This window comes from Sander vitreus, chromosome 10, assembly GCF_031162955.1.
Source record: "Sander vitreus isolate 19-12246 chromosome 10, sanVit1, whole genome shotgun sequence".
Lineage (NCBI taxonomy): Eukaryota > Metazoa > Chordata > Actinopteri > Perciformes > Percidae > Sander > Sander vitreus.
Window position 1 is genome coordinate 33675930 of NC_135864.1, and position 19051 is coordinate 33694980.

At 42.6% G+C, this 19051-nt stretch overlaps 1 protein-coding gene across 1 annotated transcript in view; it reads right to left on the reverse strand.

The window, feature by feature from the left end:
- Positions 1-496: 496 nt before the first annotated feature.
- Positions 497-19051, reverse strand: part of efnb1 (ephrin-B1) — a 60597-nt gene continuing 42042 nt past the window's right edge. The window contains exons 3-5 of the mRNA XM_078261244.1: positions 13497-13589; positions 6822-6938; positions 497-4606 (exon numbers count right to left, since the gene is read on the reverse strand). Coding sequence (XP_078117370.1) covers positions 4212-4606; positions 6822-6938; positions 13497-13589 — 605 coding nt within the window. The 3' untranslated portion in view covers positions 497-4211. The remainder of the gene's footprint in view (positions 4607-6821; positions 6939-13496; positions 13590-19051) is intronic.

Genomic DNA, 19051 nt, shown 5'->3' on the forward strand with positions numbered 1-19051 from the left:
AATGCGCAATCACTTTAATAACATTTCATGCCATCTCTGATTTCACCAAGGACTAGGAGTTTGTTCCTCAGTCGGCTAAATGCAGACTGTAATTTCAGACAAACGCAATGGAAATGTCGAGTGCAGCCAATCAGATTTAATCATGTATGAAGAAATGTAATTTTGGAGGACACCAGGGCAGAGCGGGTTGATACGGGTATTAGTTACTATGCAAAAAGGCGTGTCCATACTCCTCGAATATGAATTTATGAAGCCTGCTTGTGATTTCAATCTGACTAATGTATCAGAACAAACCCATCTGTGCAGCACTGACCCCTGAGGTGTTTTTTGGGGGGGGGCTGCGAGGGAAGTGCAGTGAGCGTGGGCGTCTGGTTTATGCTCCCACCATGAACTAAGGTGGTCAGTGAGATGGCAGTTATTATATTTTACTCACACTTGTAGAGCTGGAAGAAAACACAAAGAAGGAAGAAAGAAATAAAGTATCTCCAGAACAAGATCCATGGGAAAAATTTTATTTATCAATATGCCGTAGTTTTCAAACTGGTGGAACGTTATTTCCATTGTAGCTGGTGCCAATAGGTTACGCTGAGAAGCGGCGAAAGAAGTGAATGGCAAAAAAATAAAATAACAAAACTTGATAGTTATGATTCAAACAAAGGGAAACAAATTCAACAGGTTTTGCTTACACATGCACATTGAAAAATAATACTGTGGCTTTGAACAATAGCAGAAATCAACCTACAGTGAGGCTCATACCATGAGCGACCAATATCCTTATGCTAAATTAGGAAAGGAGGGAGAGAGCAACTTTAAAACAAAGGACCGCCTGGGAGATAATGAGTGGTGTAAACTGGATGATTTATGGTGAGCGCAGAACGGTCACACTCTCATACGTGGCCCCATTTCTCCTTCTTCTCCCCCTCTCGCTCTACGTCTCTCTTTGTCTAGCCCGATAGACTTATTAAAGCTGAGAAAAGATTAATCTTTCTGTACCAAAAAAGTTTTTGTTACGTCTAATAATGGAGTGGAAGGTGTAGTGGAATTACAGTCTTCATATACAGAGTCAAGTGCTGTCTCCAACAGGGAAGGGGCCTTATCATTCTGAGTTTCAATGACCTATCCATTTCAAAGCTGCTCGGTCACAAAGCTTCGGTCCTGAACAGTTTCTGAGCAACTAGAATCCTGTTGAATGGCGATGTAAAAACTCTGAACCCCAGTTTCTTTCTTTTTTAACACATGTGGTAACAAAGACTTTTTGACAATACTGGACACTGTAAAAAAAAAAAGAAAAAGAAAAAAAAAAAGACAGCTCATGTGACCGTTGCAATATTTAGTTTAACTCTAAAAGAAAATAAAATAAAAACATTGCAAACAGAGACAACAATGCAAGGATTCATACAAAACACACTTTAAAAAGACAGCTATTTACAAACATCCTCCATTACAAAAATCTAATCTTAAATTTTTCTTATGAGCAGTGTTCAGGTGAAATTACATCTTAAATTGGGCTCTATCCATATATTTACATTTCTCTGTTGTCTCCTTTTAGTTTTTTTTTCTCCCCCCCCCCAAATTCGAATAACATTAAGTGGTCACTAGAATGAATAAAAATGAGATATGGTTTGTGGTAATTTGGTAATGACTCCCTTGGCTGGTGTAGGTGAATGGATGCGCACCGATCCGAAACAAAAATATTTGATCTAAATGTGTTTCACAGAGGGCCACTGAGGGCTGCATGCTGAGTTAAAACACAGGACCACAAAAGCACGAGCAGCTGTTTAGGTTGTTAACTCTGAGGTTAACGACACGCAAAAGCCACTGGAGTCTTCCCAGAGTCTTCAAGCTGGGCTGCCTTTTAACTCAGCAGTGTATATCCGTGGATGGCAATAGTATGTGGCAGCGGATGATAGGTGTCTCTGCCGGTAAATAAACATTCACAGGCAGTCTGACCGTTTGACTGGAGATAAACCTGGACCCGTCAGTCTCTGTGTGTCTGTGCGTATGTGTGCACATGTGCGTCAAACGTCAGCTCGTGTCTGAGGAATAGCTGTCCTTATCTGCTCCCCTCTCCTCTCACACATCATTAACTGGGACTGCGGCGCTCCGTACTTTGGCAGCCACACTGTTTGGAGCACCTATTTCCAGTCCCAAAACAAGTCTGTGTTCAGCTGCTCGACCACAGAAGCATTCATACACACTGAGAAAAACTGCAAATATAAGCACAAATAAGCACTAACACATAAAAGCACCTAAATGTGCACAGAGACAGATTCGAACACCACCCATCCCCATCACCTAAAAGCGAGCTGGATGTGTGCACACATGCACACATCCAGCTGCAGTAAATCCTGTCTCGGTGCCGCTGCCCTGGGCTGTGTGATAGCTGAGCTGCAGTGTCCTCGCTGGCTGAACACCTTGACTGAGGAATATTCTGCACAGCATTTTTATTCACAGCACAACTGGTGAGAGGATGGAAAAATGAATGCTAAACTACCTCCACCCCTCTCACCCCACCTCACCCATCATCCCCATCCACACCGCCATCTTCCTTTCAGGTTAAAGCCAAGTCACAGGAACATTTTCTTCTTTATCCGCCACTCTTGCTCTCTCTCCTCCCCGGCTGGTGAGTGTAGGCACAGAGATGGCACATAGATTAGTCACACACTGGCGACGCCACTGACTGCGCACTCCACTGACTCATCCACAGATGGCAGCCAATTGGCATCTAACAATATTGTATCAGCCGTAGCTCGCTGTCCAACTTATATATAGGGCATCCTACCTATGTAGGCCAGCCAATCAGTGCCGTACCACACAACCAACGCCCACCTCGCCCAGGCAGGAGGCACCAAACTAACTGTTTGATGCTTATACCGTAGCACCGGAATCCAGAATAAACAAATACAACCTGCCTGCTGTCTTAAAAACCATCTCCCCGAAAGCTCATCAGAGACAATAAAACCTTCAATCAGTGCCAACTGAAGCGCTGGAAGGGTTTTGTAAGATCTTGAGCTTGTCTGTTTGTCGGCACGTCAGTCTGTCTGTCTTGTTTTTGAACCTTACGATACAGTAACTTAGTGTTCAACCCTTAAGCCAGTAAGTCTGCCCAGATACAGGACTGGTCTGAACATGCCCAAACACACACACACACACACACACACACACACACACACACACACACACACACAGTCAGGACACACCCTCAAATACACACAAGCAGGTCTTAAATACCAGAGTAATGGTTAAGCTCATATCAGACCAGTGGAGAAGGGAGTTTTCCAGGAAACACATACACACTATGACATCAACAGTCCAGGTCAAGGTTCTCTTTCTCAGGAAAAAATGAACATAATGGATGACATGGGTGGTGAGAAGACAGAGTGATAATGATGATCTATTCAACTCTATACATTGTGCACTTGTAGGAAAAGTCTAACAAAATACAACTGCTTTGTGAACTGAATCAGGGTTCGAGGAAATCCTCCATCAAAAATAGTAAGTAAGGCAAACATCAGAGGTGCGAAGGGAGAGGAACACATTATTTCACACACTGTGTCTGATACCTGAGCTATCTGGAGAGTTTCTGGCCCAGCACGGAGCCCTGACTAACACACACGCAAACACACACACACACACACACACACACACACACACACACACACACACACACACACACACACATACACATTTTATGCTTGCACACAAACTGCAGGCTGAATGGCATCCGGGGCCTGTGTCTGCCTGTTCCTGGCTAGTGTGCTGGGATGGTGTGTTTAATTGGGTGTAGCACAGACTGTACTTCAGGGAACTGAGATAAGTTATATCCTGCCCGTTAAAGGGGACAGCGAACCAGGAAGCTAGAGTTCCATCTGTTGGTTCGCTCCAGTCCCCCACCCCACACCCCCGTGTCAGAGAGCAGTGGGGGAGATGTAGAAGGTGGGGAGGTGAGGTGAGGAGGAGAAGGGGCAGGTAGGTGGGGATTGTCAGACAACCCAAACAAACAGAATAAACATCTCTCAGCAGTCCGCTCACAACCCTGCTGGTTACTGGTCAGTGTGTGTCTCTCCAGATTTGTGCAGCAGGTGGTAAAAATAACACGGGCTTGAAGAAGCATCAAGTCCCCAAAATTCAAAGGAAAGTGTTCTTCCCAAGAACATTAATCAAGCGCTCCTCTCTTTCTCGTTCCTGACTGTGTCGCTGTGCGGAGCGTGTCAGACTTTGTAGTAGATGTTGGCAGGGCTCTGCGGGGGCATCTCCTGGACAATGTAGACCGGGTGGCCATAGTCGCCGCTCACCTTCTCGTAGTGAGGGCAGTAGTTGTTCTCTGTCCGCAGCGGAATGATGATGTCACTGGGCTCCGTGCCAGACGTGCCCCCGGGCAGCTTGGGATTGGACAGCGTGCTGAGTGACAGCGCCGAGGGGCGTGGCTGCGAGTGGGCGTTTTTCCTGGAGCGCTTGCGCATCTTGATCAGCAGAATGACGAGGAGGAGGATGAGCAGGAGGAAGATGATGCAGCCGACCCCGATGGCGGAGAAAATGGCCACTTTGGAGCTAAGGATGCCATCCGAGTTTCCCGGGGGACCAGCCGGGCCCTGATTAATGGTGTCTAGAGGGAGAAATAAAAAGAGACGGCTTAGAGACTGTACATAAATTATTAGGGAGGGTTTATTAAAGGGGGGCAGCCTGACTTTTTTTGGAGAACAAGAAGGGTTTCTTTTTTTCTTACCACATTTTTTTTATTATTTGTGAGATTTATTATATAAAAAGGAGACCAAATAGACCCATCAAAAATATGGCTTTCATATGAGCCATAAAGGTGCATTTTGCCATATGCAGAGGAAATGGTGTGCAGTGAAAATATGGCAGTGCACAAGCTCAGCAGCACAGAGCTGTTCCTGGTTTACATTTGGTGGCTATAATAACAGTTTATGTAGCAGCTCCTTAAGCAAAAATAGTGAGTGGCTGTGTTTCACTATTTTGTTAAGTTTGCCATAAATTATTATTTTGAGATATTGCAGTTTTTTTAAACAGAAGGGGAGGTGGGAATGAGTCAGCAGCCCTACCCCCCTCCGCCCCCCAAATCATTTTCATACAGTCCCTTAGAGACTGCCAAACAATCAGAGGAGTAAAATCATTTACTGTAAGCCAGTCCTGTCATGTGCAGATCTTACTGTTCTATGCCTAAATCAACTGGGATCACATCCCTGTTTGTTGTTTGCTCTACATGACTAACAGCCCCATTGATGTAATCTAATTGAATTAGCTCATTCAAAATAGACTCCTAATGAAATCTGTAGACATCACTCATCATAACAAAGATTACTGCTCTGATAAGATTGAGCCTTGGCAACTTGTATGACATGTCGAGGCCACATTTGTATGGCAAAGACCAAGTGAGATATGGGGGGGAAATGAGGGGGCATATCTGAACATCTGATTTTATTTTATCCTTTTGTCTGGGATGGGGGGGGGGGGGGGAGGGCTGCTGACTCATTCCCACCTCCCCTTCTGGGGGGGGGGGGGCTGTTACTGGATGAGAAAGAGAATTACTGGCTCCTCTACTGACTGAAATCTGAGAAGAACCAAATCTGTTTTCCATGTATGCATGCAGCTGCTGCCAAAGAGCAGCACTCACCTCCTCCTCCCACCACCACCTCTTTACTGTCCATGACCCCCCCCACACAGGCACACGAAAGTCTCATACCTGCAGAGACTGCCATCCCCACTAATGACTGTGTCTCCGCACTCGAATGACCACTGTGCACTTAACCATTTTTTTTAAAGGAGGGGATAACTGTGCCTTGCGCCTTATCACAACTAAGTGACATCACCGACAGCTACCGGTTCGAGCCTTATCGGTGAAATCAGAGGCGCGAGGAATTTCGTACATTCTGGGCACTGGAGAGAGCTGGAGTAAAGCTGTCAGACATTTCATTCCTGAAATATCAGACCCTCAAACCGCAGTGACATGTCCTTCATTCCACCCTTCACTTCTTCACTTGACATAATCACTGATCTAACAATGGTAGGCAGGTAAAAGCCCGGGTATAGGAAAAAGTGACATTAGGAAATCTTTTTATAGAGAAACTAATGTCAACTAAGCAATTATTAAATGAGGGCAGCTTATCACATTGGGACAGGCAGAACAGTCTGTACTTGGAGGAAGTTTGTGCCATAAAGTTGTGGAGTAAGTCAAAAAAGTGGTTCCTTCTGTGGGAAGCAGTTATGAAAGATGCTGGTGAACACAGGAAACAAGGAGGGCCCAGAGCCTCCAAGAAGGCTCCAGTGACTTCTTCAAATATTTCACTTTTAATCTTCATTTATCTGCAATTCTAATGAGGTTTAAAAAGATATATAATAAAGAGGTATGTCTTTAAGTCTCCTTGGGTGCAGCACACGCTTTGTGTACAGTATGAATGAGAAAGGGACTCCAGGTGAGCTGTATTTGTTTTAGGTGGGGTTTCTTATTGTTTTATTATAGAAGCTGCATTTTGTATAGTAGTGCATTGAGTATTGTGTTATTCTGTACACCATTGGCTTTTCATCTTTTTCTGCATGTTGACCCCCAGATATCAAAGGACTGAAAAAGCCATGTGAGAGAATACTTACTTTGGGAGAGTCAACTATGATTTTTATTTTCTCTTTTCAGGCTAAATGTGATGAATTATTAGAGGAAGCCTTGAGGCTGTGTATATTCGTTTTTTACACTTCAAAAACCTTTATTTTACTAAAATATTTGCACTCTAGAAACTAGAACGCATTCAGTATAGAGTCTGAAGCTGCAGTTTATGGGTAAAATGTTGGTCAGTCAATCTGCTCACCAGAGTTTCCTGGCATATCGGGTCCACTCTGACCCACATCAGGCGGACTGGGACTGGACTCCGGTATGGCGTTGTCTATTGGAGCCTCCGGCGCCACGGGGTTCGCTGCGTTTGGGACTATGGGAAACAAAAAACACACAGAAACTCAGTCTTGGCAAGCTGCATGCGCTGAATTACAATGACTTGTTCCTCTGCAGCGGCAAGGATTATTTTGTATTATCTTTTGATATATCTTTTTATACACAGAGAAGGTTATCTTTGCATGTGTTGAAAGCATCTCAGAAGTGAAGATAAAACCAAAGAAAGAGGAAAGACAAGTTAGCAAACATCTGCGAAACATGCCAGTATCCCTGTCCTGTCGTAAAAAAAATGAGCTCACATCTACGTACATCAGCAGCTCCTTCAGCAAACACTCAGACAGGCATTTCCAACACTGACACATTCATGAGAGGACACACACACACACACACACACAAATGCACACACATAAGCCCACACCTACAGTATAGTTACAATACACTTAGGCCTGGCAGAATGAGGGTAAAGTAGTTATATATTAACTTTTTATTGTTTTACATAATTCATCACGTTAAAAGGCCATAATATGTCTTATTTATTGCTCTGGCTTTAACTCTGCCTGAAAGAGACACACTTCTGAAAAGGAGAGGATAGGAGGACGGGAAGAGAAGGGGGGAGACAAGGGGAAGAGGAGAGGGTTGTATAAGCTCTGAGGGGAACGCAAAGGAAACAGACAGTTTATCTGTCTGTCTGTTGTGATTTTAGCACACGCACTTTGAAGGCTTTGTGCAGTAAACACTAGTGGGTCCGTGGTGCGGCTTTTACGAGGGCAGGGCCAGCAGACAGGGGACAGTTATAAACTATTACCGAAGCCGATCAGATGGATTCCACAGAACACTATCAGATGCCTCTCCTCTATCAGGCCTTATCTGCATCTGCCCGAAGGCCTGCTCGAAGGGTGTGTGTGAGAAATAGTGAAGGGGGCGTGTGGGGAGGCAATTTACATTTGAGTCCCTGGTGGCAAGTGTGTGGCCATGTGTGTGTGTGTGTGTGTGTGTGTGTGTGTGTGTGTGTGTGTGTAAAAAACGCCTGACAGTCTGGCAGTCTATTTTCTATTTCCACCTCAGTCTGGCCGAGACTCGGGGAAGGAAATGATTTGGGTGTAGGATGTCTGGCAGATATGAACGATAGAAAAGAGAGAAAAAAGGGAGGAAATATGGAAAGTCAAAGAAGGACGTAATTTCATGGGTAATATTATTTTTTGGGCGAACATAATCTCACTATGAACAAATTGATCTCATCTCCTCCCCTATCCTCTCCATGTGCAGACCACCACATTGCTCCATACTGATTGCAGCAGTGGTGAACCTAGCCGTGAGCTGTTGTGCTCCGTCAATAATTAATGAGAAAAGACAGGGGTGAGAAGTGGGGAGGATACGAGAGGACACAGTGATCTGATTCTACCACTGAGCATGTGCAGGGAGCGTTCTAATGTTCTGACCCATTTTTCTGTGTGTACTGCTGACATTTCCCTTAGCTATGCAGACAGCAACTACCTCAGAACTGCCAACCCGCCAGAAGGAGGGAGACGAAAGGGGGAAGAAGAGGAGGAGGAGTGAGAGTGAGGCAGACAATGATCGAGCGACAGAAGAGAGAGACAGATATGTTGGGAGAGATAGAGGCAGAGAAAACGAGAGGGGGAGATATGCGTGCGAGGCGGTGAGTCAACATATTTCTAATGAGCATGGTGACATGATGTGGTGGAGGAGAAAGAGAGTGCCGAACAGCGATGGATGTATAAAATATGTGCTCCCTGTATTTCCCCTGCAATCAATTTGGCTTCCTTTTCACTTCACATTTTCTATAAAGACAAAAGACGGAACACAGAAGCATATAAAGTACAATTAGATATTGATGTGTCAGGGCACATGATTTCCCACAAACCGATGATTCAACATGATTAGGCACGGGAGTGTCTCCACAAGAAAATACAATACAAAGAATGTGCACATATTGCCCACAGGGATGAGTCACCAAAACAAAATCCATAGAGCAAAGTGCAAAGGAGTACGAGTGGACATATGGGAAGGTCTTGGGGACTTTGCTGTGGACAGTATTGGCATTTAGCTACATAGCATTGTGGAGTCAGAGCCAAGCAGAGCCTGGAAATGTTTGTGTTAATTGAAACAACATCTAGTGTGGCTGCAGGAGGTCTAGAGTCTAGGGCTGCAAATAATGCTTGTTTCTTTAGCTTCCAATTACTTGGTTAGTCTGACCAATGGTCCACAAGACAAATATGGAATTTACGATTAAATAAAACAGAAAAAGCTGCAAATGTTCATATTCCAGAAGCTACAACCAGCAAATGTTAATGTTAATTTTCTGTCAACCCTTTAGTTGATTAATAAACAAATACTTTTAGCACTTATAGTCAGTCAAAAACAGTGATGGGAATAACGGTGTTATAAATAACGGCGTTACTTTTTTCACTAACAAGTAATCTAATTGATTACTCTTCCCATCTTAATAACGCCGCTACCGTTACAGCCAAAAAATGCGGCACATTACTATAATTGAAGCTGGAAACTTGATCTCTGAGCCGAGAGGCAAAGACTTTTTTACTGTTGTTCCTTGGTTAGTGGGCAGTGCACGAGACAAGCGCATAAATGCTGACGATTGGCTGAGGTTGAGTAAAATTTCATGGTAAGCCAATCAGAGGTAGAGTTGGGCGGGTGTTCGAAAGCACACACAGTCGGACACAGAACGAACAACACAAGCGAGTCAGTCAACGAGAGAGAGGTATAGCGAGCCCAAATAATCCAAAAGTAGCCTTCTCTAAATGGAAGTATAGCCATTACTTTTCCCTCCCAGAAATTAAAGGAACGAATGTAATTGTGAAATGCACATTGTGCGTCGGTGTCAAGTAATTCGAACTTACTCAAACAACGTTTCAACGTTTTATTTGCACTACAAAAAGTGTATATATTTGTTATTTATTTTTGGTATAGTGCTTAACAAGCATAACTTAATTTTGCCCAGTTGTGGCCTGTTGAGGTGTTGTGTTATTTGTATCGATCCACTATATAAACATAATATACATGGCATTTGATTGGAGGCTAGTCTCACTTTGTCCCACAGCAACATTATAATAGTTTAGATTGGTGTACATTGTTTCTGTTCATAATGTATTGTATTAAGTGCCCATTTCATTATAATATTCAGATTTATCATAAATAATTGAACATGCACATGTAGTTTAAGTTCTGTTAAAGAGGGGGAGGTGGAGGTGGGGTCACATTTGAGCATTTAAAAATGTACTTGAAAGTAAGGCAATAGTTACTTTCTGAAGTAACTAGTAACTGTAATTAATTTAGTTACTTTTTGGAAGAAATAACTAGTAACTGTAACTAATTAAATTAAAAGTAACTTGCCCAACACTGGTCAAAAATATTAAGAAATTTAAATAGGTCTTCTTTGGCTCTGGGACATGGCATTTTTGAGTTTTTTGGGAGATGTTATAGACAAAACAAATGATTAATTAGTCAATAAAATAATCTGAAAATTGTTAGTTGCAGCCCTAACGGTAACTTCTTTCAGGTTTCTAGAAATTGTTACGCAGCAGCTAAATCAAAGTTCCTGTCGACGCTCTAATTTCTCACAGACCTTCCTCTATATAGTTACTGGGTTGGACACATTATGCATCAGAAATTCCACCCACAGAAATAGATTTAAAAGTAGTAGCAGCTGGGCCAACAGCATCATCTCTAACAAGGTTTTTAGGGCACATCGATTGTGAGTGACAGCTCGCTTCGGCCCGTTTTGGGAAATGAGCGCATGGATTTGGCGAAGTTGAGGAACAGCCGGCAGCCACAGAAACAGACACCAACTGAGAGGAACTTTCCTAGAACTTTCCTCGAATAAGACATTTCCTTTCAACTTTCATTAACGCGAGTTCAAGGATTTGTTTTTCTCCCAGTTAATGGTTTAGTGTAAAAGCCTGTGCTGCCTGCATTCATGCAGCCGTGTTGTCATTTGGAGATGGTGTTGCAATACGGGGCTGTCGGATGCTCAAATTGACCTACATGGAACGATAACGCAATGCATGTCTCCTTTCCCGAGAAGGTATTGTGTATATTTCACTGTATCTGCTGAATTTGTTCCGACTCAGACCGTGCTAGCATCAGCAGCTCGTTAGCTGCTTTTTTCCAACCGACTGCCAGGATACACTGCTGTCATCCAACTAGCATTCAAATATCTGCACACACACACACACACACACACACACACACACACACACACACACACACACACACACTATCTCTCTCTGCAGTTTTCTCAGCAAGTCTCAGTTTATTTTTGACAGGTTGAGAAACAGCTTTTAAGCTGGAATCCGATCATTGTGGCGGGCAGATGTTCCTCTCAGATGGTGGTTAGTGTCTGTTTCGGTCAAAACAACCACATTGAGGATGGGGGGAATGTTTACAGAGTAACACATCTGTGTACTGTACCCTGTCAAATTCAGGATATAGACTTCCACATATTGAGTAAAACTGCGTGTAAAAGTAAAATGTATGATGAAAACCAAATGTTGTGTCCAAGGATATCCAAACAAAGCTTGCTTGTTTACTTGCAGCATTTTTAGATGACTGACCCCGACCATGCACTTATATACCAATTTCAAACACATTTTCATTCTGTGATTACTTTACTTTGAATCTGGCCGAATAACAGCTGAGGAATATCAGAGGCCTTTTTACAATTTCAAGTGGAGTCCATCTTCATCGTCATTGCTTTCGTTTTTATTTCTCGGTGATCTCACTATTTGCTGTTTATGTGTATAAAAAGATTTATTCAAAACTATTGTACATAGATATATATATATATAGATATATATCATGATTTTTACTGGAAATTCAACTGAGAAACTGATTATAGACAAAGTAACCAGAGGGCAGACTTACACTTAACTAAATACCAAACTAATCACAGAACTTCATTGCATTGAAGCAGAAAGCCTGTAAATCTAATACTGCAGTCCATAAAGAAGTCCTGCTTATTGATTTGCAATATTGCCTGCAATGGCCTAACACAACCAGAGAAATTAAAGCAACAGTTAACTCAGTATGATTTATGGCAAACTCTTTGACCTTAAAAATCTCTAATCTATTCTCTTACGATTTATTCAACCATGCCACCCCACCTTAAAGACTTATTTTATGCTGCCAACTTCCCACCTGCCCAGGGACTACAGATGAAAACTAGCCTCCTGGCTAATTCTGGCACATTTACAGTGATGTTTATTAATATGCACTGCCCCTAAATGTTTTCAGTGTTAATAAATGAAAAACAATGAACTGAATAACTGCTGATTTGAAAGTGATTTAAAAGTGCACATTTGGTAACAATTTATTTGTTTAAACATGTGTAAACAGTATAATAACAACAATAAATGATTTAGAACATACTACAGTATAATACATAATTATGATGTAATAATAATGTATTTGTGAACTATAACTCCTCCTGAAGCATCTGTTAGTGGTGTTTAGTCAGCTGGTGAATGAATGAATAAGAAGAAGAAAAAGAATCCCTTAAATATGAATGTGAAAGATTAGTTTATTATATTAATTAATTTTATTCATTGCAATATTTATTGAATAATTATTTTTTTTTGAAGTAATTCCTTTTTAAATTTTAAAGACATATGTATTGTATTTATTTTATTCATAAATACTGAGCAAACTCCATAAAAGCCACCAGATTAAGGGATGTGTTTATGGGCCTAATCATAAATCAGTAAATATGATTGTAGCTTTGGTATTATGTGTCCATTCATTCATTAACTATTCAAAAACCAGTTATGGATGGTTTGTAGGGGAGGTTATAATTGTTAAAAAATCAACTAAAACAAATAGCACTCATTAAACACTTTAAAAGTCCTTATTCCTACTTACATTCCACTGTGTTATAAACGTTTTTTATACTGCTTATTAATGCTGTATAGTAAAGTGTTAAGTATTATTATATTTTTCTTTTAAATAAAAAGCAAAAGACAACACTACTTTTTTCTGAATGTATCTATACCGTGTTATGACCTGCATTGCATTAATATATGGTTGTTAATGTTAGGGCTGGGTAATATGACTGAATTGCGTATAGCCTATCAAATGCAAATGGAGGCAAAATCTTAAAATAATCTTAAATATTAAAATTATAAAACTGATGTTAAATAAAAAATAAACTGCATTTCATCTAACACAATCTTCAAAAGTGGAAAACCAAATCTTATTTTGTTTTTACTTACATTTTGCTTGGAATCATTACTTTGGACACCAGAATTTTGTAAAATGATAGAACGATATGATGACATCATCAAGATGCGACACCACTAAAAGTCGATAAATGCTCATATTGAATTATTACCAAGCCCCAGGTAATGTAAAGTAAAGTAGTCATATCAAAGAAGAAATAAACATTAAGACTGGTGGCCAATTCATTTCATAACACAACTTGAGCTGTAGAGAGCAGGTCCTGTCGGCAGACAAAGTCACGCTAGACACACACAGCGATAAATGAAACTGTCACAGCAAAGTGAAACATGGCTTGAAGGCAGCAGCACTGGATTGTGTTCTACATGTGAGGTGAGCACACATTTACCTTGCCCGACTTTCATGATGACTTTCATGGCTCGGCTCTTGCACACGCCTCCCTCCCGGTTCTCCAGGCCCTCGACTGTACCGTTGGAAGTTGCTGGAGGGGGGGAGAGAAGGAGATGAGGAGAAAGAAGAGGAAGAGGGTGAAGGACAAGGAGAGGTAGGACGTGATGGAGGGTAAAGACAAAAAAAGCAGGAAAAAGAGGAGAGAAGATGACACACTGGTTAATGAGCACGTCCATAACGCACAGAACTAATCAATATTTACGACAAGCACTGATTAGCTGTTCCAGTGATTAGCTGTTCTCACCCTCAATCAACCGCCAGCTCCTCTCAACGGTAGCACTCATTACCACAATAAAGTGAAGTCAAATGAATGGAACAACATTAGAGTCTACTGAGGGATGGTGGGGTGGAGTGGAGGAACATGGTCAGACCTGTACGTGCATGTGTGTGTATATGTGTGTGTATGTGTGTGTGTGTGCGTGTGTGTGTGTGTGTGTGTGTGTGTGTGTGTGTTTTCTGTCTGTGCATACTTTAGCAGTGAGACATGCCAGAGAGAGTTCCAGCTGCTTGCCAAGTCCTCGAGCTGCTTACTCCCTCTGAGCCACATGTGTCATTACTTGCTGGTAGTGCTGAGAGCTAAATGCCTCCCTTAATGTCTGTGCGTGCATGTGTGTGTCAATGTATATATATTAGAGTATGTGTGTGCATGTTGGCTTCTCTCCATTTTGTTTTAAAGTGTGTGTTCTTCTCGGACTGGAGCTCAGGGTTGTTTATTCAATGTCACATTCACTTCAGACACTGTGACACAATTGGCTGTCTATTTTCAGGCCCATGATAATGACCTAGGGAGACAGAGTGTGACTCTGACCTTAACACTGAGCGGCTAGCACAAGGCGGATGGATGTGTGTTTGTGTGTGTGTGTGTGTGTGTGTGTGTGTGTGTGTGTGTGTGTGTGTGTGTGTGGCCGTGCGCCTGTGTGGGCGCATGCAATGGCAGCTCTAATTTTGGAATTCCCCAAATGATCTCCATCTCCGCTTAGTCTGCTGTTTCAACTTACTCCCTTCCTCTGAAATGCTTTTGTTTCTCTTCCTTGCATTCTCTCTCTCTCTCTCTCTCTCTCTCTCTCTCTCTCTCTCTCTCTCTCTCTCTGTGTGTGTTTTGTCGTTCACTTCATTTAGTTTTTTTATGTGCACTATCTGACTCTAACCCTCCCCTTCCCTCCCTCTTAACTCAATGACCATCTCCCTGGGTGATTGCTTCAGATGGCACCCTCATTATGATGAGATAGTCTTGGAGAGGCTGCTTATCTAATGATGGCACAAAGACAGGCAGACTCAGCTACTAGACGGGGAGGTTGGGTGGGTCCAAAAAATGCAAACATGAAAATACTCTCCCTGGCATAATGTATCAATGTTTCTACATGCATTTCCTTGTTATAAACTGCTGTTGTATCCAGCAGTGTTGAAATCTGGCTCTGGTGCTATGGAATAGCTCATTTGGTTGATTCATGCCTTGTCATTCCTAAGTATTATTAATGTTGACATGTTGTTGCCCTCTGGGATTTAAGCTTTGTACTCCAGAGAAATTGAAGAAAACTAAATAATGAATTGCACTAATATTATGTTACATTATCAGATTATACGCAGGCTCTAAGTTACAAAGAGAACCACCACATTTCGTTAGTGTGGCTGGAGTACGTGATAATTTGCAATAACACTGTGACATGAGCTCTTTGGCAAATTCCCCCAGCTGTAGACTCAACACGACTGAGTGAACCGGACACTGAAATATATCCGAGAGGCCAAGCTGGGCCGAGTGCAGCGCAGGAACAAAAAGATTTTAAATTTACGTGGGACATTAATGTGAATGAACACTCAAGGCTAAGTGAGTATTATGATTTATGTAAAGTCCATGCAGAGCGCATGTCTCTTGTAAAGGGAACAGTCAAAGACAGTGAGGTGAACAGGCCTGTTTCCAGCCTTAAAGGCGCAACATCTCGCAACCCTGAATGGCCCAGACGCCACAATCGCTAACCTCATCCTGCCATTTTCCAACCAATTTCTCCTTTTCTTACAATTTTAAAATTTCCAGGGCAAGGTTATACAAAAATGAGCTCTTTAAAGATCGAGCTCAAAGGCGCCTCAATAATCTGGCCGAGTGAGTGTCATGCTATGAATTTTATATCCACTCAGGTAGAGCAAATCTTCTCAGTGTTAACTTACTTCTGTCATCTAAATTAACTATTCCTTCAGGCTGGCTGGACAGGCTCCTGCATTACTGATGTGGCATGGTGATAAGTTGGCCCTTCGACAACAACTGACATTTAAAAGACATGATCAGTTTGTATGTTGTTGGTATTCAGGCCATTTAAAACGTCAAATAATTCAAGGCTTTTACTGCACCGATGGAAATTCATAATCTGATTAACCGTGTCCAATTTTAACCACATTTCCCTATGTGAATCCATATTTTAAGCACTATTCAAGATGGAAATCGACTCCAGAAACAACTGTTGAGTCCATTAAAAAACGTGCGGTGAATCTTAAAAAAAAAAACAAGCAGACTGCATTAAGCGACACACACTCCTGTGTTTGTCATTTTAACCCTTGTTGGGATATCACTGTATTTACATTTATCATGCCAGTGTTCACTCAAAAAAAGGAAGACTGCCAGCCACATTTCTCAAACTCCCAAACCTTTCTCCACAACAAGGACACACTGCCAGCTTTTTCTTTAATCTGAAAGCTTCTCACTCACTCTGTCTCCACTCTCTCATACTCAATTCCTCTCTCATCCCCGCATACTGACATTAATCCAAATCTGGATTTCCAGATATTAAAAGGCCGACGGTCATGTCGTGTTTTGGAAAGAGGAAACTGGGGAATTGGGTCTTCCTGTGTATCTCGGAGGAGATAAAAACACAGGGGGATAAAGCAATGACAGGACGAAGAACAAAGAAACTCCCTTTCTGCTGCTAATGATTTAGTGGAACAAACCGGTTAGGAGTCCAAAATACCGAAAGAACTGGTCATTGCATGAAGGAATGTTGCTTTTTTTAATAAAGCGGTCAGGCTTTTTTGTATGATTTAAGGCTTTCTTTGTGGGTGTGGATCATTGGCCGCAGAGTTTGGGAGAACAAAAGATCTACAGCTGCTGAAGTCATAAGAGAAACCAGGTGCCAAATGTTGATGTTGGGAAATATCTACAGTACAAATGTGTCAGCCAAAAGAAAGCCCTACAGGGGAAAGAGCTGGCCTGCAACAAAGGCTCCTGTTCCAATACTACACATATACCACTACTGCCAGCACATTAACACGCATATGTGAATGCAGTAATACTTGCATATACACACGTGCACACAGATTTCACTGGGACATTCGGGGTAGAGTGGAAAGACTGCACCCTTAGGTGCTCCGAAGAGAAGAGTGGGAGATGTCACAAGCCTAGGCTAAAGTGCGACACGGTGGTTTATATTTATTCTCAGGTCCACTAAATGAGGTCACTCAGGTGGTCCTGCTGAATACATTCCCCATCTCCATCATGAATCATCTGCTGCTTATTATTCCTGTCCAGCCCAAAGGGGCTTGCTTTCATACACCGCAATAGGCTGTGTGTAAGTGTGTGTGCATGCGCTGTCGTGTCTATACATGCGTGTGCATGCTCTCGTGCGCAACATCTGCCCAAAGCACCAAACGAGGGGATAGATACAGCCCATGTGACAGACAGAGAGCAGGTTGTTTAATGAGAAAGTGGATGAGAGGTGACATTCATTGGCTACCTTTCACACACCGCCCACCCATTCTGCACAGCATTCAGACTTCCACTTAGACAAGCTGAGCAGGGGTCGGGTAGTCACAGTAACCACCAGTAATAATGTCCACATTTTCAGGAAAAAAAAGCTAAATACATAAACAGACACAACCACGATCTGATCACTCATACTTAGCATCAAGGAAAAACACCAGCACACAGAGCCGTTTCATCCATTTGAGGCAAAGCAGGGAGCTAAACACAGCCGTGTCAGGCGTGCGTGTCTGTATCAAACACAGAGTCTCACAACAGAAGTGGCTATTTCTCATACCTGCGATATTCCTATCTTGCTTTTTGTTTACATTAGCACACCCAAGTCGAAGTGGGGAGAAGGAAAAGAGAGGCTATTTTCACAAAAATATTTCACTCCTGAATGAGCACAGAGAGGGTTAGATTAGGTTTATGGGCCTGATTCCAGAGATAACCCTCCCCAGCAAATCTGGCATGCATGCAAGCATGCACGTGCACACAAACACACACACACACACACGAGCACGCACACACACACACACACACACACACACACACATACACACACACACAGAGTGAGGTTGGCAGACTGGAATAATACTGGGGGATCTAGATGTTTGCACTTTGAACCTTTTCTAATCCTGAGTATTAGGCCATGGCTAAAACCTGATTATGGCAGAAAGAAATGGATCTAAATAGATGTCCAAGCCCATCAGTACGCCATTTCTTTGTCCTAGAAATAGAAATGGAAATCAGCAATCAACCTCTAGCTCGCGGTCTCACCCGCGTAGCCTTCTGCACGCAGGCTTGGCTTCGGCAAAGAAAATTCACTCAGACTTTTCATATCATCTCGGATAAATTAGATGCGTTGGCTCGGCCAATGGTTTCTTCTCGTGTTTCTTCTCAATAATAAAACCTGGCAGACAATATAAAATAGTCATATCTTTGACGTTTGTGCTGCACATTTTTCATGATATTTTGCAAATCCAATATTGAATATAGGTTAAAAGAAATGTGGTTATAGAGTAATATGTGTGGACAGATCTGATATTCTCATCTTCGTGTTCAACAACGCTGCCTTTTTCCCGTTTAGGTCACAAAGCAACGCCATGCAGCAGCTCTAATATCACCGCGTGCTGCCTGTTCCCAGGAGCCGCTCAGCTGCATGTACGGTAAGCAGGTAGCAGCATTAATGTCAAGGTTTAAGGTGGTTAGCGGCCCAGTGCACACAACTGTTGCTCAGCTCACTGCTTCAGTATGCAGCCAGAAGGGGAGCTCCTCTCCTGCGTCCTGATTAAATTGCTCTCTCTTACATGCACGCACACACACACAAGCGCAAAAGCATGCACGGCTGCACACACACAACCACACTTGAAATGGTTGCGAAAAAAAATACAGACATGTAAGCACTTGGCCTAACAGAAGCAAACGCATACTAAAACACACACACACACACACACACACACACACACACACACACACACACACACACACACAGGCTGCCTGTGTAGCCAGAAGATCAGGCAGGACTTAAGAGCTCCTCCGGCACCAAAATTACAGGGTACCTCTAAATCCTTCCAGCAGAGAGCACTATGGGATAGCAGCGGGTGGGGGAAGGAGGAGTGGTGGTGCTGTGGAGGGGTGAGGGAAGGAGGTGAAGTGGAGAGAGGTGTGTGTGTGGGGATGAGGTGTTTAGAGAGGGGATGGAAAGAAGAGTGTGGGGTGAGTAGGGGCAGGAGAGGAAGTGGGAGATTCCTTTTTTTGAAGACGAG